Here is a 19,875-nt window from a genome sequence, read left to right as displayed (position 1 = left end):
AAAACATGAAATATAAACAAAATGAATCTCTGGTCATTTTGTTGTTCTTTTGCAAACATCCCACTGTGCTACTAAAACACAGTCTGCCTCCCTTTAGGAATGTTTACATAAATATTCTGCTTTTTTCCCTCGAGTACAATCAGATACGTCTCCAACTTCCAGGCTGATGTAAGGGCTACAGAATTTAGAAGTCTATTGCTCATGTTATTATCACCCATAAAGGCTGAACACTCCTCACAGAGTAAAAGAAAAGTATATTGTACAGCATCTCTAAAGAGCTTTTCATTTTAGTAACTCTTCACAGCAGGTTTATTGACCCAGGAAACTAAGAGTGAGCAAATCCTAAGTTTCCATGAAACGTATGCAAAACCTAATTCCGTCTGCAGTTACTACTTCAAGCTTAACTGAACAGCAAGACTGATCATTATAATATGATCTGTCACATTGCACCATTGGGACTAACATACTGAAGTGGACTGAAGTCTACAAATTTTTGTTAAATCAGTTTCATGTTGCAATTATGTTTTACTAGCTTAAAATATCCATTAAAAACAGATAGAGAATATATCCTACTTACCAAGGCAGAAGTAAGCCAGCTGCGTTGTATTTGAAGTTTAAAATCTTTTCACAATGGACACTGTGAGGATGCAGTGTGTGTCACAGTGTGTTGCCCACAAACTGTAATGAATTCCAACAGCTAATACTGTAACAATGTACAAGTGTATCACTGTTTATAAATGACAGAGAGGAACACTTAAAACCAGCCCATTAACAGTTTGTAGAGTTCACATTTGAAGCCACTATTCTTCAATGAAGTGCATTGAAGAGTGACTCACACAAAAGACTACTGGTTATAAAACTGTAGACTTCCTACTGAGGCTCCTCCCTATTGCATTGTCATGAAAGGTCAGTAACTGACTGACAGCCAACAAGTGCATTTCAGACATCTGAAACTGCTGGCAGGCTGTGGGAGGCGGGGTGGTCAGCTGGATAAAACTCTATAGTACTCATAAACTGGGCCCACCCATTTCAATTTGCAGTTCACAGCTGAAGATTCAGATGAAAAGGTTCAATTTACTCTATCTTGTAAGGCTCTCAAATTACAGCATTTCCTGTTTTATATGTTCATACCTTTCACCCTTTCAGTGCAATTATTTTGCTATGCTTCAAATGCCTATTTGCTTTTATTTGTTATGATTTAAGCAAAATTGAAAATGCTTTTCACTTATTAATCTTAATAGTTCCTAAAAAAAACTGACTGAACGAAATAAACCAAGCCAACAAGTATATAACCAATCATGGTAAATGAGCAATTCACTATGCTATGTTGATTTACATGACACTGAGCCCTGATTTCAGCTGGGTCTTATTGAGTAAGATACCCATTAGAAGAGAGGTGTGAAAAAGTCCAAAGTTATTATTGAACAACCTCAAGAATGCAACTGAGTTATTTATTCTCAGAATAGTTTGATTTTGAAAAATATTTCTGGTCACTAATTCTGCTTCGTAGCTCTCATTAGCCCAACTAAACTGCACATAAGTTATGATAGAAAAAATATGCTGATATTGAATGCTGAAAAAGGGTTAATTTCAGAATTACAGAAGTGAACAAAGTGAAACTGGAATATGAATAAAGAATCTCATTGTACAAGAAAAATAGAAAACTTATTCTATTTGACAGACACTGAGCTGTAGAGAAACATTAAAAATATGAGTTCGGAAACACATTTTGCTCTATTCAAAATACATTTGTATTACAAGGACAATTTATTTTTGGAAATTCTATGAAATTTTATCAATATAGAAAAGGATCACATTTTTCAATTCAAACTCTGAGTTCAGTCAAATTCATGTATGAACAGATTTTTGAAAGAAAGTGAGAAAAACATACCCTATTTGTGGCTGTTAGTGCAGCAGGATAACAGGCAAATAACATCTGACTGAAGTAATATTGTGGATAATTTTACAGAATCTGTGTAATGACCATTTTTCAGGCAATATCTACAAGCCTATTGCAATCTCCAACTATGTATCAATTCAAGCTTTCACCAATAATTCAGTTTCCTTATTCTTTGTTAAGCACAGTTCCACATTAATTCTTAGTTAATCATTGCTGATGATGTTAAACTGTTACCTGTAACCTAGCAGACATTTAGCTTTAAAGCTACTTCAAACAATGGCAAATTATTAAAATTCAGAATTAAAATACAATTCTCACTGGACTTTCTGACAAAAAGCCTTTTGTTCTGAATGTTCAGAAAATAGGTTCGTTTGACAATCAGCGAAGAAGTTTTTATAAGATGTTTTTGTTCATTACTTTAAAAGAGATACAAACCAAAGATTTTTACTCCCTTTAAAGTGGCTGACAAGCTTAAATAAAGTTTCCAATTAAGCAATTAAGTTAATTTTCAAAGGATTGAATTTCACAGTAAAATAATCTTGAACAGAAACTTTGGCTTTTCCTTCAAAAGGGTTGACTATCAAAAAATGTCTCCTTTTCTCTAAAGTAGGGAGTTTATGCTCCAGTTGCATTATTGCACTTTGGTCCAGGCCATGATACAATGTTGGTCATCTTATTTAAGGAAGGATCTTGAAGGTCTTGTTTGGATAGCTATGGAGAGGATACTTCCTCTAATTGGACTCACTGTTTAAAAAATCAGAGGTTGTTCATTTAAAACCAAGATGAGGTGAAATGTTTTCTCTGAGGGTTGTGAGTTTTTAGAAATCTTTTCCTACAAGGTGATGCAAGCAGAATTCTTTGAATTTTTTTTAAGGTAGAGGCAGATAGAATCTTGTCAAACAAGAGGTTGAAAGATTTTCAGGGTTGATGGGAATGTAAATTTGAGGTTACGATTATTTAATGTAATTATCTAATTACATGATTTAATTGATTGGCAGAGCAGGATTAAAGGATGAATGGTCAACTCTATTTTGATTTAATCCCTACCCTCCCCTTCACTGTTTTGATCTCACAGTATTGCCCTTTGATGTGAAGGGCAGTGCTTGTCACTGGCCACTGGGTGTTTTCCTATCTTCCTGGTGGTGGCAATTGAATAAAGATTCGTGCACTTTGTGTCTTTCACTGCGTCTCACAGCTGTACACACACACACACACCATGGGTGCTGGGGAAAAAATAAGCACTACCGCACTTAGGCCGTAGTAAAAAAAAAGGATGAATGGTCTATGCCCCCTCCTGATTTGCATGTTTGTAAATGTGGGGCTGGGTGATGATGGTGGTGGTGTTAGTGGTTATGAAGGACTGGAACAGAGATCTAAGGTGGGACCAAAGGCATGGAGGTGTGAAGTGAGAAGTGTCTCACATCCTGGTTGTGGACTAGAGTGTGGGTGATGGGAACAGCTAGTCAAGATAGATAGTGGCCTAAAGGGTAGGATCAATTCCACATGGGTCCATTTCAGGATGTTAGCTGGTAAAAGGAAAACATTCACAGTTACAGGCAGGTTTGAAAGGCAGGTCCATAAGACAGGTTATGGGATCCAACAACACTTTTCAAGATAAATGTGTGGAGTGTCCACAATAAAAGGAGAATGTCAACCAGGATAGTGTCAGCTCAGGAAGGAGATTTATTGGTCTTTATTGTGATGGAGATGTTGTATAAAAATATGGAAATATTGCTACAACTATACAACACATTGTTGAAAGCACAAGGAGAAAGTGCATTCCTTAAGAAGGGCTTATGCCCGAAACGTCGATTCTCCTGCTCCTTGGATGCTGCCTGACCTGCTGCGCTTTTCCAGCAACACATTTTTCAGCATTGTTGAAAGCATGAATAGATTACTGGATAGTTCTAGTCCCTTTACTTAACAAGGGATATACTTGTATTGAAAGTTTTGCATTGGAAGTTCACAGAAGGTGCACTCAGCTGATTCTGGGATGAAAATGTTGTCTTATGAGGAAGGATTGAACAGGTTAGGCCTATATTGTTTGGAACTTGGGAAATGAGAGACATTGAGGGGGCTGAATAGGTTAGATGCCAAGAGGATATCTTCCCCATATGAGGAATACTAGTACTAGAGGCACAATTTAAAATTTATATGTCTTTCATTTCAGATGGAGATATTCATAGAATCATACAGTACAGAAGAGGCCCATCAGCCCATCAAGTCTATACCACCAAAAATATACCATATACACCAAGCTCACTTTTCCACATTTGCACCATAGCCTTGAATATTATGACACTTCAAGTGCTCATACAAGTATTTTATAAAGGTTATGAGTTATCCTGCCTCAACTACCCTCCTAGGCAGTGTATTCCAGACTTCTACCAACTTGTGGGAGAAAATATTTTTCCTTAAAGCCCCTCTAAATGTCTTGCCTGTCACTTTAAAATTATGTTCCCTTGTTATTGAGCCTTTGGCGATGGGGAATAGCTGCTTCCTATTCACCCTGTTCATGAATCTCATATCTCATGCACCTCGATCAAGTATGCCCTCAACCTCCTCTGTTCCAAAGAAAATCATCTGAGTTTATCCAGCCTCTATTCATAGCTGAAATGATCCACCTCAGGCAATAGCTTGGTAAATCTCCTTTGCATCCCTCCAGTGCAATCACAATCTTCCTACAGTATGGTGACCAGATCTGCACACAGTACCCCAAGGAAGAATTCTTTGTCATGGTGGGTCAGTAAGTTTTGGAATTCTCTACCCTAGAGAACAGTGGAGGCTGAATCATTGAGTATTAAGGAAGAGAAAGTGAGGACTGGAGATCAGAATCGAGAGTGTGGGTGCTGGAAAAGCATAGCAGTTCAGGCAGTGTCTGAGGAGCAGGAGAATCAATGTTTCTGGCATAAGCCTTTCATCAGGAATCGTTCCTGTTGAAGGGCTTATGCCCGAAATATCAATTCTGCTCCTTGGATGCTGCCTGACCTGCTGTGCTTTTCTAGCACTACACTGTCGACTCATTGAGCATTAAGGCTGACTTAGGCAGAGTCTTGATTGACAGGGGCATTGAGTTATGGGGAGTAAGTAGGAAACTGGAATTAAGGCCACAAACAGGTCACCATGTCTTACTGAATGGAGGTGCAGACCTGATAGGCTGAAAAGCTTACTCCTGTATCTATTTCTTATGAGCCAGCATCTCCTCTGATAGGTTTTAATGATCCAATAGTAAATTCAATTCAGTAGCTAAAACAGAGAATTAAAAGATGTAAACAGTTCATTTTAGGAAATTCTCTTCAATTCTCTCCAGTAATTTTCCTCCATCCTACATCTCGATGATTTCATAAGCACTGAAACCCTCACCTTACACAAGTGGGAGTCAAGTCTGAGCCTTGATCGTGAATTATAGCAAGTTACTTGAATGGAAACTAAACACAATCTTGTCCACATGATAAGTGAATGTGCAGGTACTGTTACAGTCAAGAATGGAAACCCACATCAACTCAAGCACCAAACAGGTTATACTTTTCGCCAAATAGGCTGACTCAGCACATACAAGGGATCAAACCTGAGTCTTCCTGATCATAGCAGCTTAGCTATGCGCTGGTTAAAGCCAACCAACAATTGGGTGGAAACATGATCATTTTGGAATTAATTATCTATCAGAGGCATTATTGTTCAGCTGTTCATTAACAAAAACACTGTGCATCTGCTTCCAGCTTTATAGGATGTGCTGCAATGAAAATATCTTAAATTTTAAGTGTCCTTAGACTAGCAGTAATACTCAACATGTAAATTTCCATGAATGCAAATTTGTTTGTGGAACAGAACAAGAACATCTCATCCACATAGCCCACTATTTTTAGTTCAAATCAATAAAAAGATTGAATGTAAATACAGTTTTGGGATATACATTTCTTTAACTTTTTCAATTGTGTTTTTACGTTTAACCTAAGAAATGTCCAAAACAAAAAGTATACCATGTGGACTGCTTTAGCTCATGTTGTGGCCTCAAGTCTTTCAAGAGAGTGAAATGGTGTTGGGCACAACTCCTGATGTTAACTCTTCAACTGCAGTTGCAATAAGCCCACAAAACCATTAACACAATTATACCATGCTGAAGTTTTTAGCCATTCCATAGTGGCATTTATCAATCTTACTGAGTTCTCATGTCAGTTGAATGCCACTAACTTCTTGCAGCATCTTGAAAAAGTATATAATTTGCATTATTAGAAGACTGACAGCACTTCAAAAGCATTTCAATGAACATAGAACATAGAACAATACAGCACAGAACAGGCCCTTCGGCCCACGATGTTGTGCCGAACATTTGTCCTAGCTTAAGCACCTATCCACGTACCTATCCAATTGCCACTTAAAGGTCACCAATGATTCTGACTCTGCCACTCCCACAGGCAGCGCATTCCATGCCCCCACCACTCTCTGGGTAAAGAACCTACCCCTGACATCCCCCCTATACCTTCCACCCTTCACCTTAAATTTATGTCCCCTTATAAAACTCTGTTGTACCCGGGGAAAAAGTCTCTGACTGTCTACTCTATCTATTCCCCTGATCATCTTATAAACCTCTATCAAGTCACCCCTCATCCTTCACCGTTCCAATGAGAAAAGGCCTAGCACTCAACCAATGACTACAGAATGTTTTAAGACATCTGGTGGTTATGAAAATTGCAACATAAATGTAAGTCTTTATCTTTTCTTTCAGTCTGTCAAGTCAGCAAACAATTTTATATTATTGTCTGTACCAAGAAAACAAGCCACTGCTCAATCTACTGTAAACAGTGACTTCTCTCTCTTGTATGCTTTTACATTCAAATTGAGAGTAAAATGTATCAACTTATTTTGAAAGCAATGGGATATACAGCACACTCCAGATGTCACAAACAATTACAAAACAATGCCATCACATATAAAGGGAAAGAAAGCTAGTTAATTCCCACTTCTAACTTTGAAACAAGCTAAATTGCATGAGATAACAAGAAGCTAAGTTACAGCTGCCAGTACAGAGAAATATTCTATCACATTAAAGAATATACGTGAAAAGTATCAATCTCGATCCACAGGAAGCAAATATCCATCAATAAACCACCAAGGAGGGGACCAAGATCAATGAAATTAACTCCAACCTTGCATCCCTCAATAAAACAAACCCAAAATTTATGTTTTCTTAACAAATTGCTTGGAAGTTTTAAGTTAAATTAAATTAAATGATGACAAAAGATTTTGAGTTTGCCTCAGTATCCACTGAATGTGCATGTATACTTAATACACTTTATAATTCCTTCAAAATTTTAACAATGTTAACAAAATTATCTAAGGTGGTGATATAATGATTCAGATACAATTGCATCCTCTGGTTGTGACAATAATTTGGTGAGGAGGAATCACCAGATTATCAGTGGGAGGAGAGAGGCTAAGAGAAATTTCTTTACACTTGTTTGAGTATGGGACATTTGCCACAGGAAATAGTTGAAGCAATGCATCAATTACGAGAAAAGCAGAATTCATTTTGAAGCAAAGAATGATGCAAAGATTGTTGAAGGAGCTGGGCAGTGGGATAAGAATTTGTTCCAGCAAAGACCAGATGAAGACACAATGATCCAAAGAAGCACTTTCTGTGCCGCCAACACTCATGATTCTAGTTATTACGAAAATTCATTAATTTAAGTGGATTGGCAGTTTGTCCAACTATTTCAGTCTTTTTCTACCTTGTGGTCAGGCTGTTGTTATCCAATGCACCTCTTGTTACTGTGCAAATTATACTCTCAGCATCCTTTTCATGTGGAGGTGAAGAAGAGGCAAATTCAGGAGAAGGACTAGTCAATAGAGAGCAGGAAAAGAAGAATTAGAAATTGGAATGCCCATATTCTTACTATTACTATTTTATAACAATATATATATACTTATGGGAATGTGTAAAAGCAAGATCTGTATACCTTTCAGTCTTTAATCCTTTCTTAAATCCTTTTTCAGTTATTTTGACCTCAGTGTTTGCACATACAGCAGGCAGAACCTCCTCTTCCTTTACATCTGCTAATGTGTGGAGAGAACTGTGGCTTTGTGTGGCTGATGGTTCTATTGCAAGTAAGAACTCATTTCCAAATTCATTATCAGACACACAAGATTGTTTCTTAATGGAATTTGAATCTATTCCAGCACAGCTCCCTGATGGTAGAACACCTATAATGCTTTCCTGTTCTTTGGCATCAATTTCTAAGCTGCTTTCAGTTCTGTCTCTGAAGTGCAATAAGAGCAGGTGTTCAGATGCACTGCTGGGTTCCTTGTTTTCAATGGTCACGGATTGGAGAACCTGCATTCCCTGTGACACAGCATGGTTTTTACAATCTGTGCCTCCTGCTGAGATGATCTTGTTCTCCACATCCCCTGGGAGTTTGTCATTTCCTAAAGTAAAATCCATCTCCAAATTTAATTCCTTCTCACAGGTACCATGTGACATTAGATTGTCATATTGTTCGCTGTCCGAAGCTACATCCAAAAGCTGGTCTACTTTGACAGCTTCAGAAACAGCGAGATTGCAAAGAGGAAACTCTGTCTCTGAATCTGTTCCAAAAGTCTTGCCTTTTTTAATGCTCCCAAAACTATTCTCAGGAACACTTTCTTTTCCACTCAGGTTCAGGGTCTGTTGTTCTTCACTGCCATATGTTTGACTTAAAATTTGTTCTTTTGCTGTTGTATCACAGTGTAGGGGATTACAAGTTAACTCCTTGGATTCTGGGATTAAACTTTTAAGGCAATCTGTATTTGCAACAGCTATATTTTCTTTTGTTTCATTAATGGATATTTGTTGAGCTTCGTTGAGTGTACTGCTTGTCGTTTCCTGCAGTTCAGGAACAATATCAGAGCTGGATAACAACTGCACATTTCCTGGAAGTACAGAAATGTCTATACCCTTCTCATCAAAGCATGCTTTTTCTTTGAAGATACTCAAATTTTTTTCATCGTTGCTTGACTGTTGTTTAATGTCACAGCTGAAATGTAATAATTTATGTTCATTTTTCTCAGTAGCAAATTTCTGAGAGCTAGACAACAATTCTGTAGACTCTTGGACTAAAACATTCTCATTATCAATCATAATCTTGCTTGCCTCTTTGCTCTCGCTATCAATCAGAATGTTGCTTGCCTCTTTGCTTTTAGTGTTGCAAGTTTGTTCTGCGTCATTCTCAAAGTTCAATGACATTGCCTTCAGCTCCACTTCTTCAGGGTCCTGACACATGGGTGTCAGCTTCGTGGCTTCTAGGATGACACTTTCTTCACCAATTTTAAGGTTCTTCAGATCTTTTTCTGATCCTTCACTTAGGTTTTGGTCCTTGACACTGTCAAAATTGGAAGCCAATAAATAATCTTTTCCATTCCCTGGCTCATGAATCTGCAGGTTGGATTGAAACTTTGCTGTGTCTGAGGACGTAGTGATTTCAGTATCAGACTCTAATTTAAGCGTGTTCTTTTCTGAGATGCTCTCCTCTGTACTAACATCTGAAAGCTTTTCCCTCAAGTCCATATTATAATTTTTTGAAAGGCTATATGGTAATATCAAGGTGGTATCTGAACACTGGTTATCTTCAATATTGTCAACTTCTTTCAAGGTTTCTGTCTTCATTCCACTGCTGCATATTTGCTGTTGTTTATTACTGAAAGCCATGAGTTCAGGAGTGACAGAATCCTGAAATATTGTTGGTGCCAATTCCATGCTTGCTGGATTAGTAATAGTCTCTACAGCACTCTGTAAGGAAGAGACAGCTTTTCCATCATCAGGTCTTACCTCTTCGATTCTATTCCCGCATATCTGCTGCTCATTACTAAAAATGGATACTGTCTCTATACCTTTTACATCAGGCATCTGAATATCGAGTATCATATTCTGGATAGTTTCTGGAAACAAATCAGCTGCAATGCCAATTTGAAGGCTGTCTATCCTTTCTGTCTGTTGGTCACCAGTGAAGCCCATTATATTCTCCGACAGGGCAAGCTGTGTGCAAGTTGTCAATTCCTTTCTCACTGTAAACTCAGGGGCTTCCAAACTTGTGCTTGATACCTGCACAGTTTCTTCATGGAGGTTTTCTTTTGATTCATCAAATATGAGTTCTTCTTTTAGATCTCCATAAAAGCTTTGCAATTGTTCTTTTCCTTTTACTTCACCACGAATGGGGAGGCTAGCAGTCAGTTCCATGGCTCCTATGGGTACAGGCTCACTGCCTGTCTGATAGCACATGTCAGAAATGCCACCTTCCATTGCACTGATACCTGTTTGCAGCTGTTCATTCACAACAGGCAGGGATTTCTTTGATGTGTTAGGAACCTGCAAATCAGGTGTCAACTCAATGACTTCTGAAACCATCTTAAGCCTGCAAACATTTTCTTCAGAGACAGTTTCTTTTGCCTCATTGCTACGTACTTGCTGTTGTTGATTAGTAAAACTCGACAATGCTTCTTTCACTCCTTCTTGACAGTGGGCCACTTCATGGGGAATTGGTTTATATGGGAGGTCTTTAGCTGTATCCAGTTGGAAGCCATGTATATTTTCTACATATATTTCCTCATTCTGCTCATCACAGCATTTTGTCTGCTTATTGTTTTCACAGCTGAGCCCGAGTAGATTTTCCATTGTCTCCTCTGTGGGACGATTCTCCGAGCCAGCTGTTAATTCTATCGTCAGTTTAGTTACATTTTCGACTCCAGTCACAAGACTGCACACATTATTCTCAGGGCCTTTTTCTTTTGTTGGACTCCTGCAGATTTGTGGCTGTTGTCTAAGTGCCAGAGACAGATCATAATCTTCTGCTTCATGTGCTTGAGGAATGGGTGGATTCTGCATCAATGTGATGGATTCCAGAAGGGTGGCTTTCAGACCTACCTGAAGACTGCTCATATATTCAGCAGCAATATTTACATTTGTTGCATTCTCACTGGTTTGCTGATGTTCCACATCAGGCTCAAGGTTCAATGCCTCTTTCAACATCTCAGAATTAAGATGCTGAGCAGGACATTCTGTGGTTGAGTGTTGTGGAATATTTTCTTCGCCTTGTTGAAGACAACCTACATTTTCCCTAAAGTAATTGTCTTCTATTCCTCTTGTCAATATTTGCTGCTGTTTTCCATCAACATTAAAACCCAAAAGTTCCTGATTCATTCCACTTGCACTGAGATCCAGAAGGGCTTTAGGGGTCAAAATAGTTTGCAGAGTTTCTGCATTCATTTCTGGGGACAGCTGTTTCAATTCAGTGTCCTGCAGCGTTACAATAGCGCAGCCAAAACCCTTTGATGTCTTTTCTTTGGTTGTAGTATCCTGAAGATTCAGTGCTGATGCTGAGCTTGTTGACAGTGTAGTATCTACAAAACCTTCCTCACTTGTACTGAGATTCAGAAGGGCTTTAGGGGTCAAAATATTTCCTATAGTTTCAGTAGCAGTGAGAAAGCGGCACAAATTTTCTTCAGTCACTTCTTGTTTCCCATTCTCATCTACTTGCTGGTGTTCACTGCTGCATCCAATTCCTGCCCCTTCCAGGTTTGTAATATCAGGAATCTGGCAGCTGACTGCTGACTTCCATGCTTCTGGAGTTGAAATGTTTTCAATGGAATTTTGCTCACTTTCTTCCAATATTTTTTCTTTTATCTCACAGTCTGCCTGCTGTCTGCTGAACCCCAGTAATAGATTACTATTTTCCTCCACCTCAGGTTTCTCTACATCAGTTGACAACTTAATAGTTTCTGGAGGAAAAGTATTTTCCACAGATACTAGAGACATTTCTGCATTCATTTCTGGAGATCTATACTTCAATTCAGTGTCCTGCTGCAATACAGTGGAGCAGCCAAAATCCTCTGATGTCTTTTCTTTGGTTGTAACATCCTGAAGATTCAGTGCAGATTCCGTGCTTGTTAACAGTGCAGTATCTACAAGACCTTCCTGATATCTGTAAACCTCTCCCTTATAATCCTTTTGCTGTTCTTCACGAACAAATATTTGTAGCTGTTCCCCACTAAAGGGCAGTAATGCCTCTTTCATTCCAATGTCAGCCACATGCTGAGAGGTCAGCAATGATTCCACTTCTTCTTGGTCAGTCTGAAAGCTGCACACTTTCTTTTTGGAGAGATTTTCTGTCATTTCTCCACATGCTACTTCCTGTTCGCTATCGAAAATCAGTGGTAGCTGTTCATTTCCTGTAGCTTTGGAACCAATGTTCTGGGTTACAGGAACTAATTTCTTGGTTTGTTGGAACAGACTCATTTCTGCACCAATTGGAAAGTCATAAATAGCACCCTCAGACACTGTATTTTGCTGCTCTCTGACATGTGTTTGCTGTTCTCCGCGGCTAAAAAATGTCTCTGTTAGTCCATCAGTACTAGGAATCTCTGAGCTGGGTGACAAATCTGTACTCATGGGAATAACCTTCACAGTATCTATCTGAAGGTTCTGCATGTTGTCTTCAAAGTCTTTTCCTTTGACTGTCTCACTGTTTGCCAGCTGCTGTTCATTGCTAAATCCTGTTAACAATAATTCTCCATGTTCCACTGCATCAGGATTTTGCATACTGAGTGGTAATTGAGAGACTTCTGAATTACTGCTTCTTCCAAGCTTATGAGGGCTGTCTGATAACTTTGTGCAGAAGCCTTCTTTGAACACACTATCACACAAATCCTGTTGCTCATGAGCAAAATCCTCTGACATTCTTGCTTTAGTTGTAGCATCCACAATAGTCAATGCCAATCCTGTGTCTGTTGAGTGAATACTATTTTCGAGACCTTCCGGAAGGCTGCCTACACTACCCTCATAATCCTTTTGTTGTTCTTCATTGATCAATGTTGGTAGCTGTTCCCTATTAAAGATAGGTAAGGCCTCTTTCATTTCAGTGCCAGCAGTACACTGAGGGACCAGCCATGATTCTACTCTTTCCGAAATCACATCTCGGCGATCTGTCTGGAAATTGCACACTTCTCCTTTACCAGGGCTTCCTTTGATTTCTTCCAGTCCTATCATTTGTACACTGCCATAGCTCAAACCCTCCTGTTCATTTGTCGTGTTTGTTGAGTCGATATTCTGAGGTGCAAGCGATAAATCCATAATTTCTGAAAATAAAGTACTTTCCATAACAGGACTGCATATATTTTTGTCAGACTCTTTCTCTTGCTTTTCACTGCTGCATGTCTGCTCACTCCTGGCAGACAAAACTGACTCTTTCACTTCAGCTGTACCGGGAAAGATCGAGCCAGCTGGCAGCTGCGTGGCTGCTGGGATTGTAATATTTTTTATCATCTGATTCTTGCTCAGATCTTCTTGACAGAGTGTTTCCACAACACATCTTGATGTTTGTCCAGTGGAATGGCTGAAATCCGATAGCTTCTCCACTGTTGCTTCTTTCGAGTCACTGTTTTGATCATTAGGCAATAACTCTCTGCTCTCTGTGAATATGGAACTTTCTAACTTAGCCTGTAAGTCACACTTGCTCTCATGTGCTTGCTCTTGTATAGTGCCAAATGACAGTGCCTCTTTTGTTGTAACTGTAATAGGAACCCCAGAGTTCTGTGGTAATTCCACATATTCTGTATGAGGGTTATGCACATTTCCTTCACAATCTTTTACTTTGCTGTTACTTGTCTGACATTGCTCAGTACTGAGAACCAATATCTCATCTACATTCACTGTGTGAGGAGTCCCAGAGCTTGGGGTCATCTCAACTGTGTCTAGCAACATCATGTTTTCCACACCCCTGTCCTTTTGTAAGCAGGACAGCCCCTCTGCAAACATTTCCAAACAAACCTCAGTTTGTATCTCACCAGTATCTTCTCGCTGTTCACTCGGAGGTTTTATATTCAGTAGTTCTCCTTTCACTTTCTCTGAATCAGGAGACTGAGATCTAGGAGTAAGTCCCATTTTATCCTTCAGCAGCCTATTTTCTACCCCGGTTTGAAGGGTAGCCCTATTTTTCTCAAGTCTGTCATCTTTAATTTTGGTACTGCAGACCTGCTGGTCATTTTGGAATTCCTGGATGGAGTCCAAGTTCTGACAGAGTGGTGATTCAGATAATTTTGGAAAAGATGAGATTTCCATGTCACCTTGTACTGTTGGTAACTTTTGTTCCAAAAATTCTGTTTGCTCCTCACTGCCTTCTGTTTGCTGGTTACCATCATTGCAAAATCCCGGAAGTACATTTGGTGTATCTTTTGAGTGACTACTCTGATTACTCAGTGCTGAACTGACATTTTCTTGAAGATTCCACACATTGCCATCATAAATCTTTATTTTTGATTCACTGGCACAAATCTGTTCTTTATCATTGTAAACTGGTTCTGTTCCTATTGGCACCAATCCATCAATCGTTTCAGGGCTGATTGGAAGTGCAACATCTTTCATGTCCAACTCTTCTTCACAAGCATTAGTTTTTGTCTCCTGATTACAAGTTTGACCCTGTTCGCTGTCACAACTGAGAACCATTAGCATTTCTCCTGTTCCTTCAGTACAGGGATTCTGCTGGCCTGAGGGCAGGGCTGAAGTTTCTGGAATATTCTCTCTCTCGGTTACAAGGTTGCAGACGCTTTCTGTGGAGAAATCTTGTTGATCTGTACTGTTTGCTTTCTGTTGCTCATCACCGACTGCTAACAGTGTCACATTCAGTTGAGAAGGATCAAAATCTGATGTGCAGATAGACAATAACTCCATGTTTGCAAGGCTTCGTTGATGTTCTGCGCTCGTCAGAAAACTGGACTCATTTTCTTCATTGATAGATGCTTGGTGGTGATCAATACCATGAATTAAACTCAATTTATTCCCCTCCAGCACCACTCCCTCAGACAAATTTACTGCATATTCTAACACTGAAGTAGAGCCCTCTGTCTGTTTAAGGGTGACCTTTGGTGAAAGACACTTTTCTTCTTTATCAGTGACCACTTCTTTCACAAACTGCTCATTTTCAGCTTTGAGTTGAGGATGAATGACAGCATCGTGGCCTGTGATTGCCACATGCTCAGTATGTTTCTCTAAATGGACGGCTGTCAGATACATTGGGTCTTGGGTTTCGACCATTAACAAATTGCCTTTGCCACCTGTGCTTTTTGCAGGATTTTCCTCCCTGATGGTTTCTTCAGTTCCTGTTTCTGGCAACATGAGGCTGCACTTAGTCTCTGGAGCAGGTAACTGAACGCTCCCTAGTGTGCCCTGGGGTGAAAGATATGAGTCGTGCTCATCTGTTTTGTCCAGCTGCTCATCACAATGCAGTAGATCTGAGAATCTTTCCTTCACTACACTCACTGCAGCATTTCCTTGTCCTGGTAAGGAGCTGGTTTTCAGGCAGTGACCCGTATCTATTGCCCCAAACGTATTTGTATCACCAAATATATAATTAACTTTAAAGGTGTCTCCTTCCAACACAGTATCTTCCAGAGAAGACCACAAGCTATTTTTATTTTTAGTTAACAAAGGAACCTTTGGATCTGTGGTAGTCTGAAGTTCTGTTTTCTCTTTGCACTCAGGTGATACATCCTTTTGCCTTCCCAGGATTTCTTGAGACGTAGCATTGAGCTTGCTTTCAGTGTTACTTTCAGGAGACTGGTCACCATTGTTTCCTGTTTTGGGGCTGTTAATAGTGGAAAAGTTTTAAAATTACTCGCTAAAATACCAACATCAACTCTGGCACAGAAACAGGTGGTAGTTCATTCAGTCCACATGCAGCAGAATTAATGTGTCGAAGCCAAGCACTGCATGCATTCAGGCAGTGATCAATTTGATGTTAAATTAGCAACTCCTTTAATACCATAATCACTAGCCAGGAAAGTCCCACAATCAATCAGTATCAGACAAAGAAAAATCAATGGTCTTATTTCAAGCAGAAAATTATCAAAAAGTTTCACACACTTTGTGTCAACATTAAAAAACCTCAAAATTATTTTTGCCTCATGCTGTATAAAAGCTGCCTTTATATCTCCATCCTTGCTATCATGACAGAAAGACAGTGACAATGGAGAAGCTTAAACATACATATTCTGCAGCAAAAACAGAAAATTGTGGAACATAGGATTACAACAGAACCCACGTTATCTACCCAAAACCTCAACTCTACTCCCCTCTGTCCGAGAATGTTGCCTGTGTGTCTCCAGTATTTTCTGCTTTCATTCCTACAGCAATTACAGAATTCTGCTACTGTTTGCAGTACTACATCTTATTCATAACAGTTCTACACAGAAAGAGAATGATAAGAAAAATGCCTCTTCTGACCATGAAAATCACATAGCATTTCTATTCATTCTATTAGGAACTAGTTGAGTGTGTGGTGCTGGCACCTGATGAAGGGCTTATGCCCAAAATGTCGATTTCCCCTGCTCCACGGATACTGCCTGACCTGCTGTGCTTTTCCAGCACTGCACCTTTGACTCTGATCTCCAGCATCTGCAATCCTCACTTTTTCCCATTAGATAATTAGCACTTCCGGTCAGATCAACCCTAATATTTATGGGAAGGAGTGAAAATCCTCAATGGTGGGCAGAAACAACCTCTCCTTTATTTGGAACTTTTAAATTCTGTTTCTCCCCCAGTAACCAGCCAGACTGATCATCTCTTACGAGCTGTCATGTAAGAGAGAGATAGCAGCAGACAGCCATAGCCCGGAGTGGCCAGGGAAGATTTTCACGTGGGAAAACAAGCTACACCATATCAATAACAAGAGGAAAGGAGGGAACGATCATAAAGATTGAAGAGGGATTCAGACCAGTGAATCGATTGTTGTAGTTTCATGCCTCTGTTACATCTATTCTGATGATGCTGCATTCCATACCAGTTCTTCTCATACGTCTTCCTTTCTCCTTAACCGAGAATTCCTTTATACATCATTACTATGTGCAACAAGGCCCTCAAATCATGTTTGGTCTCTTCCCATATTTCTGCTCTCAACCCTTGCCCTCATTCCCAGAACAACAACAGAATTCCCCTGGTTCTCACCTTCCATCCCATCAGCCTCCAGATCTGATTTCTGATACCCCTAGTGTGGTGCCACCACTAAACAGGTCCTCCCCTCCCTTTTTAGAATTGCAAAGGAACAGTTCTCTCCACAATACTCTGGTTCATAACTCACTCAGTCTAAATATTCTTCTCCATGCCATCAGAACTTCATCTTTTGATTAGGCACTTTACTGCCTTCAAGACTCAACATTATAAATCAACAATTTAGATCTTAACCCTGACCTAATTGTTGTGGTTCTGTTCGCCGAGCTGGGAATTTGTGTTGCAGACTAGGTGACATCCTCAGTGCTTGGGAGCCTCCTGTGAAGCGCTTCTCTGATGTTTCCTCCGGCATTTATAGTGGTTTGAATCTGCCGCTTCCGGTTGTCAGTTCCAGCTGTCCATTGCAGTGGTCAGTATATTGGGTCCAGGTTGATGTGCTTATTGATTGAATCTGTGGATGAGTGCCATGCCTCTAGGAATTCCCTGGCTGTTCTCTGTTTGGCTTGTCCTATAATAGTAGTGTTGTCCCAGTCGAATTCATGTTGCTTGTCACCTGCGTGTGTGGCTACAAAGGATAGCTGGTCGTGTCATTTCGTGGCTAGTTAGTGTTCATGGATGCGGATCGTTAGCGGTCTTCCTGTTTGTCCTATGTAGTGTTTTGTGCAGTCCTTGCATGGGATTTTGTACACTACATTGGTTTTGCTCATGCTGGGTATCGGGTCCTTCGTCCTGGTGAGTTGGGTTGCGGCATGTCCTCGTTCCATTGTCTTTCCCTTGGGCATCTGTTGATGAAATTGCACAGGTATCCATTTTTGGAGAATACATTGTATAGGTGTTCTTCTTCCTCTTTTTGCAGTTCTGGTGTACTGCAGTGTGTTGTGGCCCTTTTGAGTAGTGTCTTGATGCAACTTCTTTTGTGTGTGTTGGGGTAGTTGCTTTCGTAGTTCAGGACTTGGTATGTGTGTGTGGCTTTCCTGTATACCCTTGTGGTGAAATCTCCATTCGGTGTTCTCTGTACCAAAGGACTAGCCACACTACCATATATCAAGAGTATTTCTGAACTGACAGCTAGACTACTGCGACCACTAAGACTCATAACAGCACACAAACCAACAGTCACTCTCAGACAACAACTCACCAGAATGAAGGACCCGATACCCAGCATGAGCAAAACCAATGTAGTGTACAAAATCCCATGCAAGGACTGCACAAAACACTACATAGGACAAACAGGAAGACAGCTAACGATCTGCATCCATGAACACCAACTAGCCATGAAATGACACGACCAGCTATCCTTAGTAGCCACACACACAGCAACATGAATTCAACTTGGACAACACTACTATTATAGGACAAGCCAATTAGAGAACAGCCAGGTAATTCCTAGAGGCATGGCACTCATCCACAGATTCAATCAATAAGCACATCGACCTGGACCCAATATACTGACCACTGCAACAGACAGCTGGAACAGACAACCAGAAGCGGCAGATTCAAACCACTATAAATGCCAGAGGAAACATTACAGAAGCGCTTCACAGGAGGTTCCCAAGCACTGAGGATGTCACCTAGACAGGGGATGAAACGTCTGCAACAAAAATTCCCAGCTCGGTGAACAGAACCACAACAACGAGCACCCAAGCTACAAATCTTCTCACAAACCCTGACCTAATTATTTAGACAACACCTTTTGCAAACAATTATGCTTTTCCATTTACATCATCTCCGGATCCATCTTTTGTCATTTCACCCTTTTGCCATGTCATCTCTTTCGTATTCCAGCTGATGACAGACTTTGCCTTTTGTTCTTTCTCCTGCATTTGTATCAACATTTTTGCAGTTCTTTTACAAGTTCTAAGCTGAACCTTGGCAAGTTGGCAGAAGTGCATTCAGCAGTTGGTCTCTTTGTCTCATTCAGGGTCTCTTTGTTCAGTAATAGTCCCCAGGACATTACCATTAAATGTATAAGTCCTGCTAAGATCTGCTTTCCCAAAACGCAGCACCTCGCATTTATCTAAATTAAGCTCCATCTGCCACTTCTCAGTCCATTGGCCCATCTGATCAAGATCCCATTATAATCTGAGGTAACCTTCTTCGTGTCCATGACACCTCCAATTTTGGTGTCATCTGCAATTTTATTAACTATACCTCTTATGCTCACAGCCAAATCATTTATATAACTGAGAAAAGTAGTGGACCCAGCACCGATTCTTGTGGCACTCCACTAGTCACAGGCCTCCAGTCTGAAAAACAACCCTCCACCACCACCCTCTGTCTTCTACCTTTGAGCCAGTTCTGTATCCAAATGGCTATTTCTCCCTGCATTTCATGAGATCTAACCTTGCTAACTAGTCTCCCATGGGGAATCTTGTTGAATGAGTAACTGAAGTCCATATAGATCACGTCCACCACTCTGCCCTCATCAATCCTCTTTGTTACTTCATCAAAAAACTCAATCAAGACATGATTTCCCATGCACAAAGCCATGTTGACTATTCCTAATCAGTCCTTGCCTTTCCTTGTACATGTACGTCCTGTCCCTTAGGATTCCCTCCAAAAATTTGCCCACCACCTATGTCAGGCTCATTGGTCAATGGTTCCCTGGCTTGTCCTTACCACCCTTCTTAAACAGTGGCACCACGTTAGCCAACCTCCAGTCTGGCACCTCACCTCTGACTATCGATGATACAAATATTTCAGCAAGGGGGCCAACAATCACTTCCCTAGCTTCCCAAAGAGTTCTAGGGTACACCTGATCAGGTCCTGGAGATTTATCCACTTTTATGAATTTCAACACATCCAGCACTTCCTCCTCTGTAATATGGACATTTTTCAAGATGTCACCATCTATTTCCCTACATTCTATGCATTCCATGCCCTTTTCCACAGTAAACATTGGTGCAAAATACTTGTTTAGTATCTCCCCCGTGATTCCGTTGTTAGAATTCCGTGATGAGATTTCAAATGTTTACTGCAGCAAATTCTCTCTAAAATAACAGCAAAA

General features: G+C 40.1%; 1 protein-coding gene across 3 annotated transcripts in view; it reads right to left on the bottom strand.

Moving 5' to 3' along the window:
- The window catches only part of tacc2 (transforming, acidic coiled-coil containing protein 2), a 264,812-nt gene that overhangs the window by 182,141 nt on the left and 62,796 nt on the right, over nucleotides 1-19,875 (bottom strand). For all 3 annotated transcript variants that reach the window (XM_072557490.1, XM_072557491.1, XM_072557492.1), the window contains exons 6-7: nucleotides 7,858-15,507; nucleotides 7,630-7,737 (exon numbers count right to left, since the gene is read on the bottom strand). In XM_072557490.1, coding sequence (XP_072413591.1) covers nucleotides 7,630-7,737; nucleotides 7,858-15,507 — 7,758 coding nt within the window. The remainder of the gene's footprint in view (nucleotides 1-7,629; nucleotides 7,738-7,857; nucleotides 15,508-19,875) is intronic.

The sequence above is a fragment of the Chiloscyllium punctatum genome, chromosome 38 (assembly GCF_047496795.1).
Source record: "Chiloscyllium punctatum isolate Juve2018m chromosome 38, sChiPun1.3, whole genome shotgun sequence".
NCBI lineage: Eukaryota > Metazoa > Chordata > Chondrichthyes > Orectolobiformes > Hemiscylliidae > Chiloscyllium > Chiloscyllium punctatum.
Note: the sequence above shows the minus strand (reverse complement) of the source record. Positions and strands in the feature narration are given on the sequence as shown.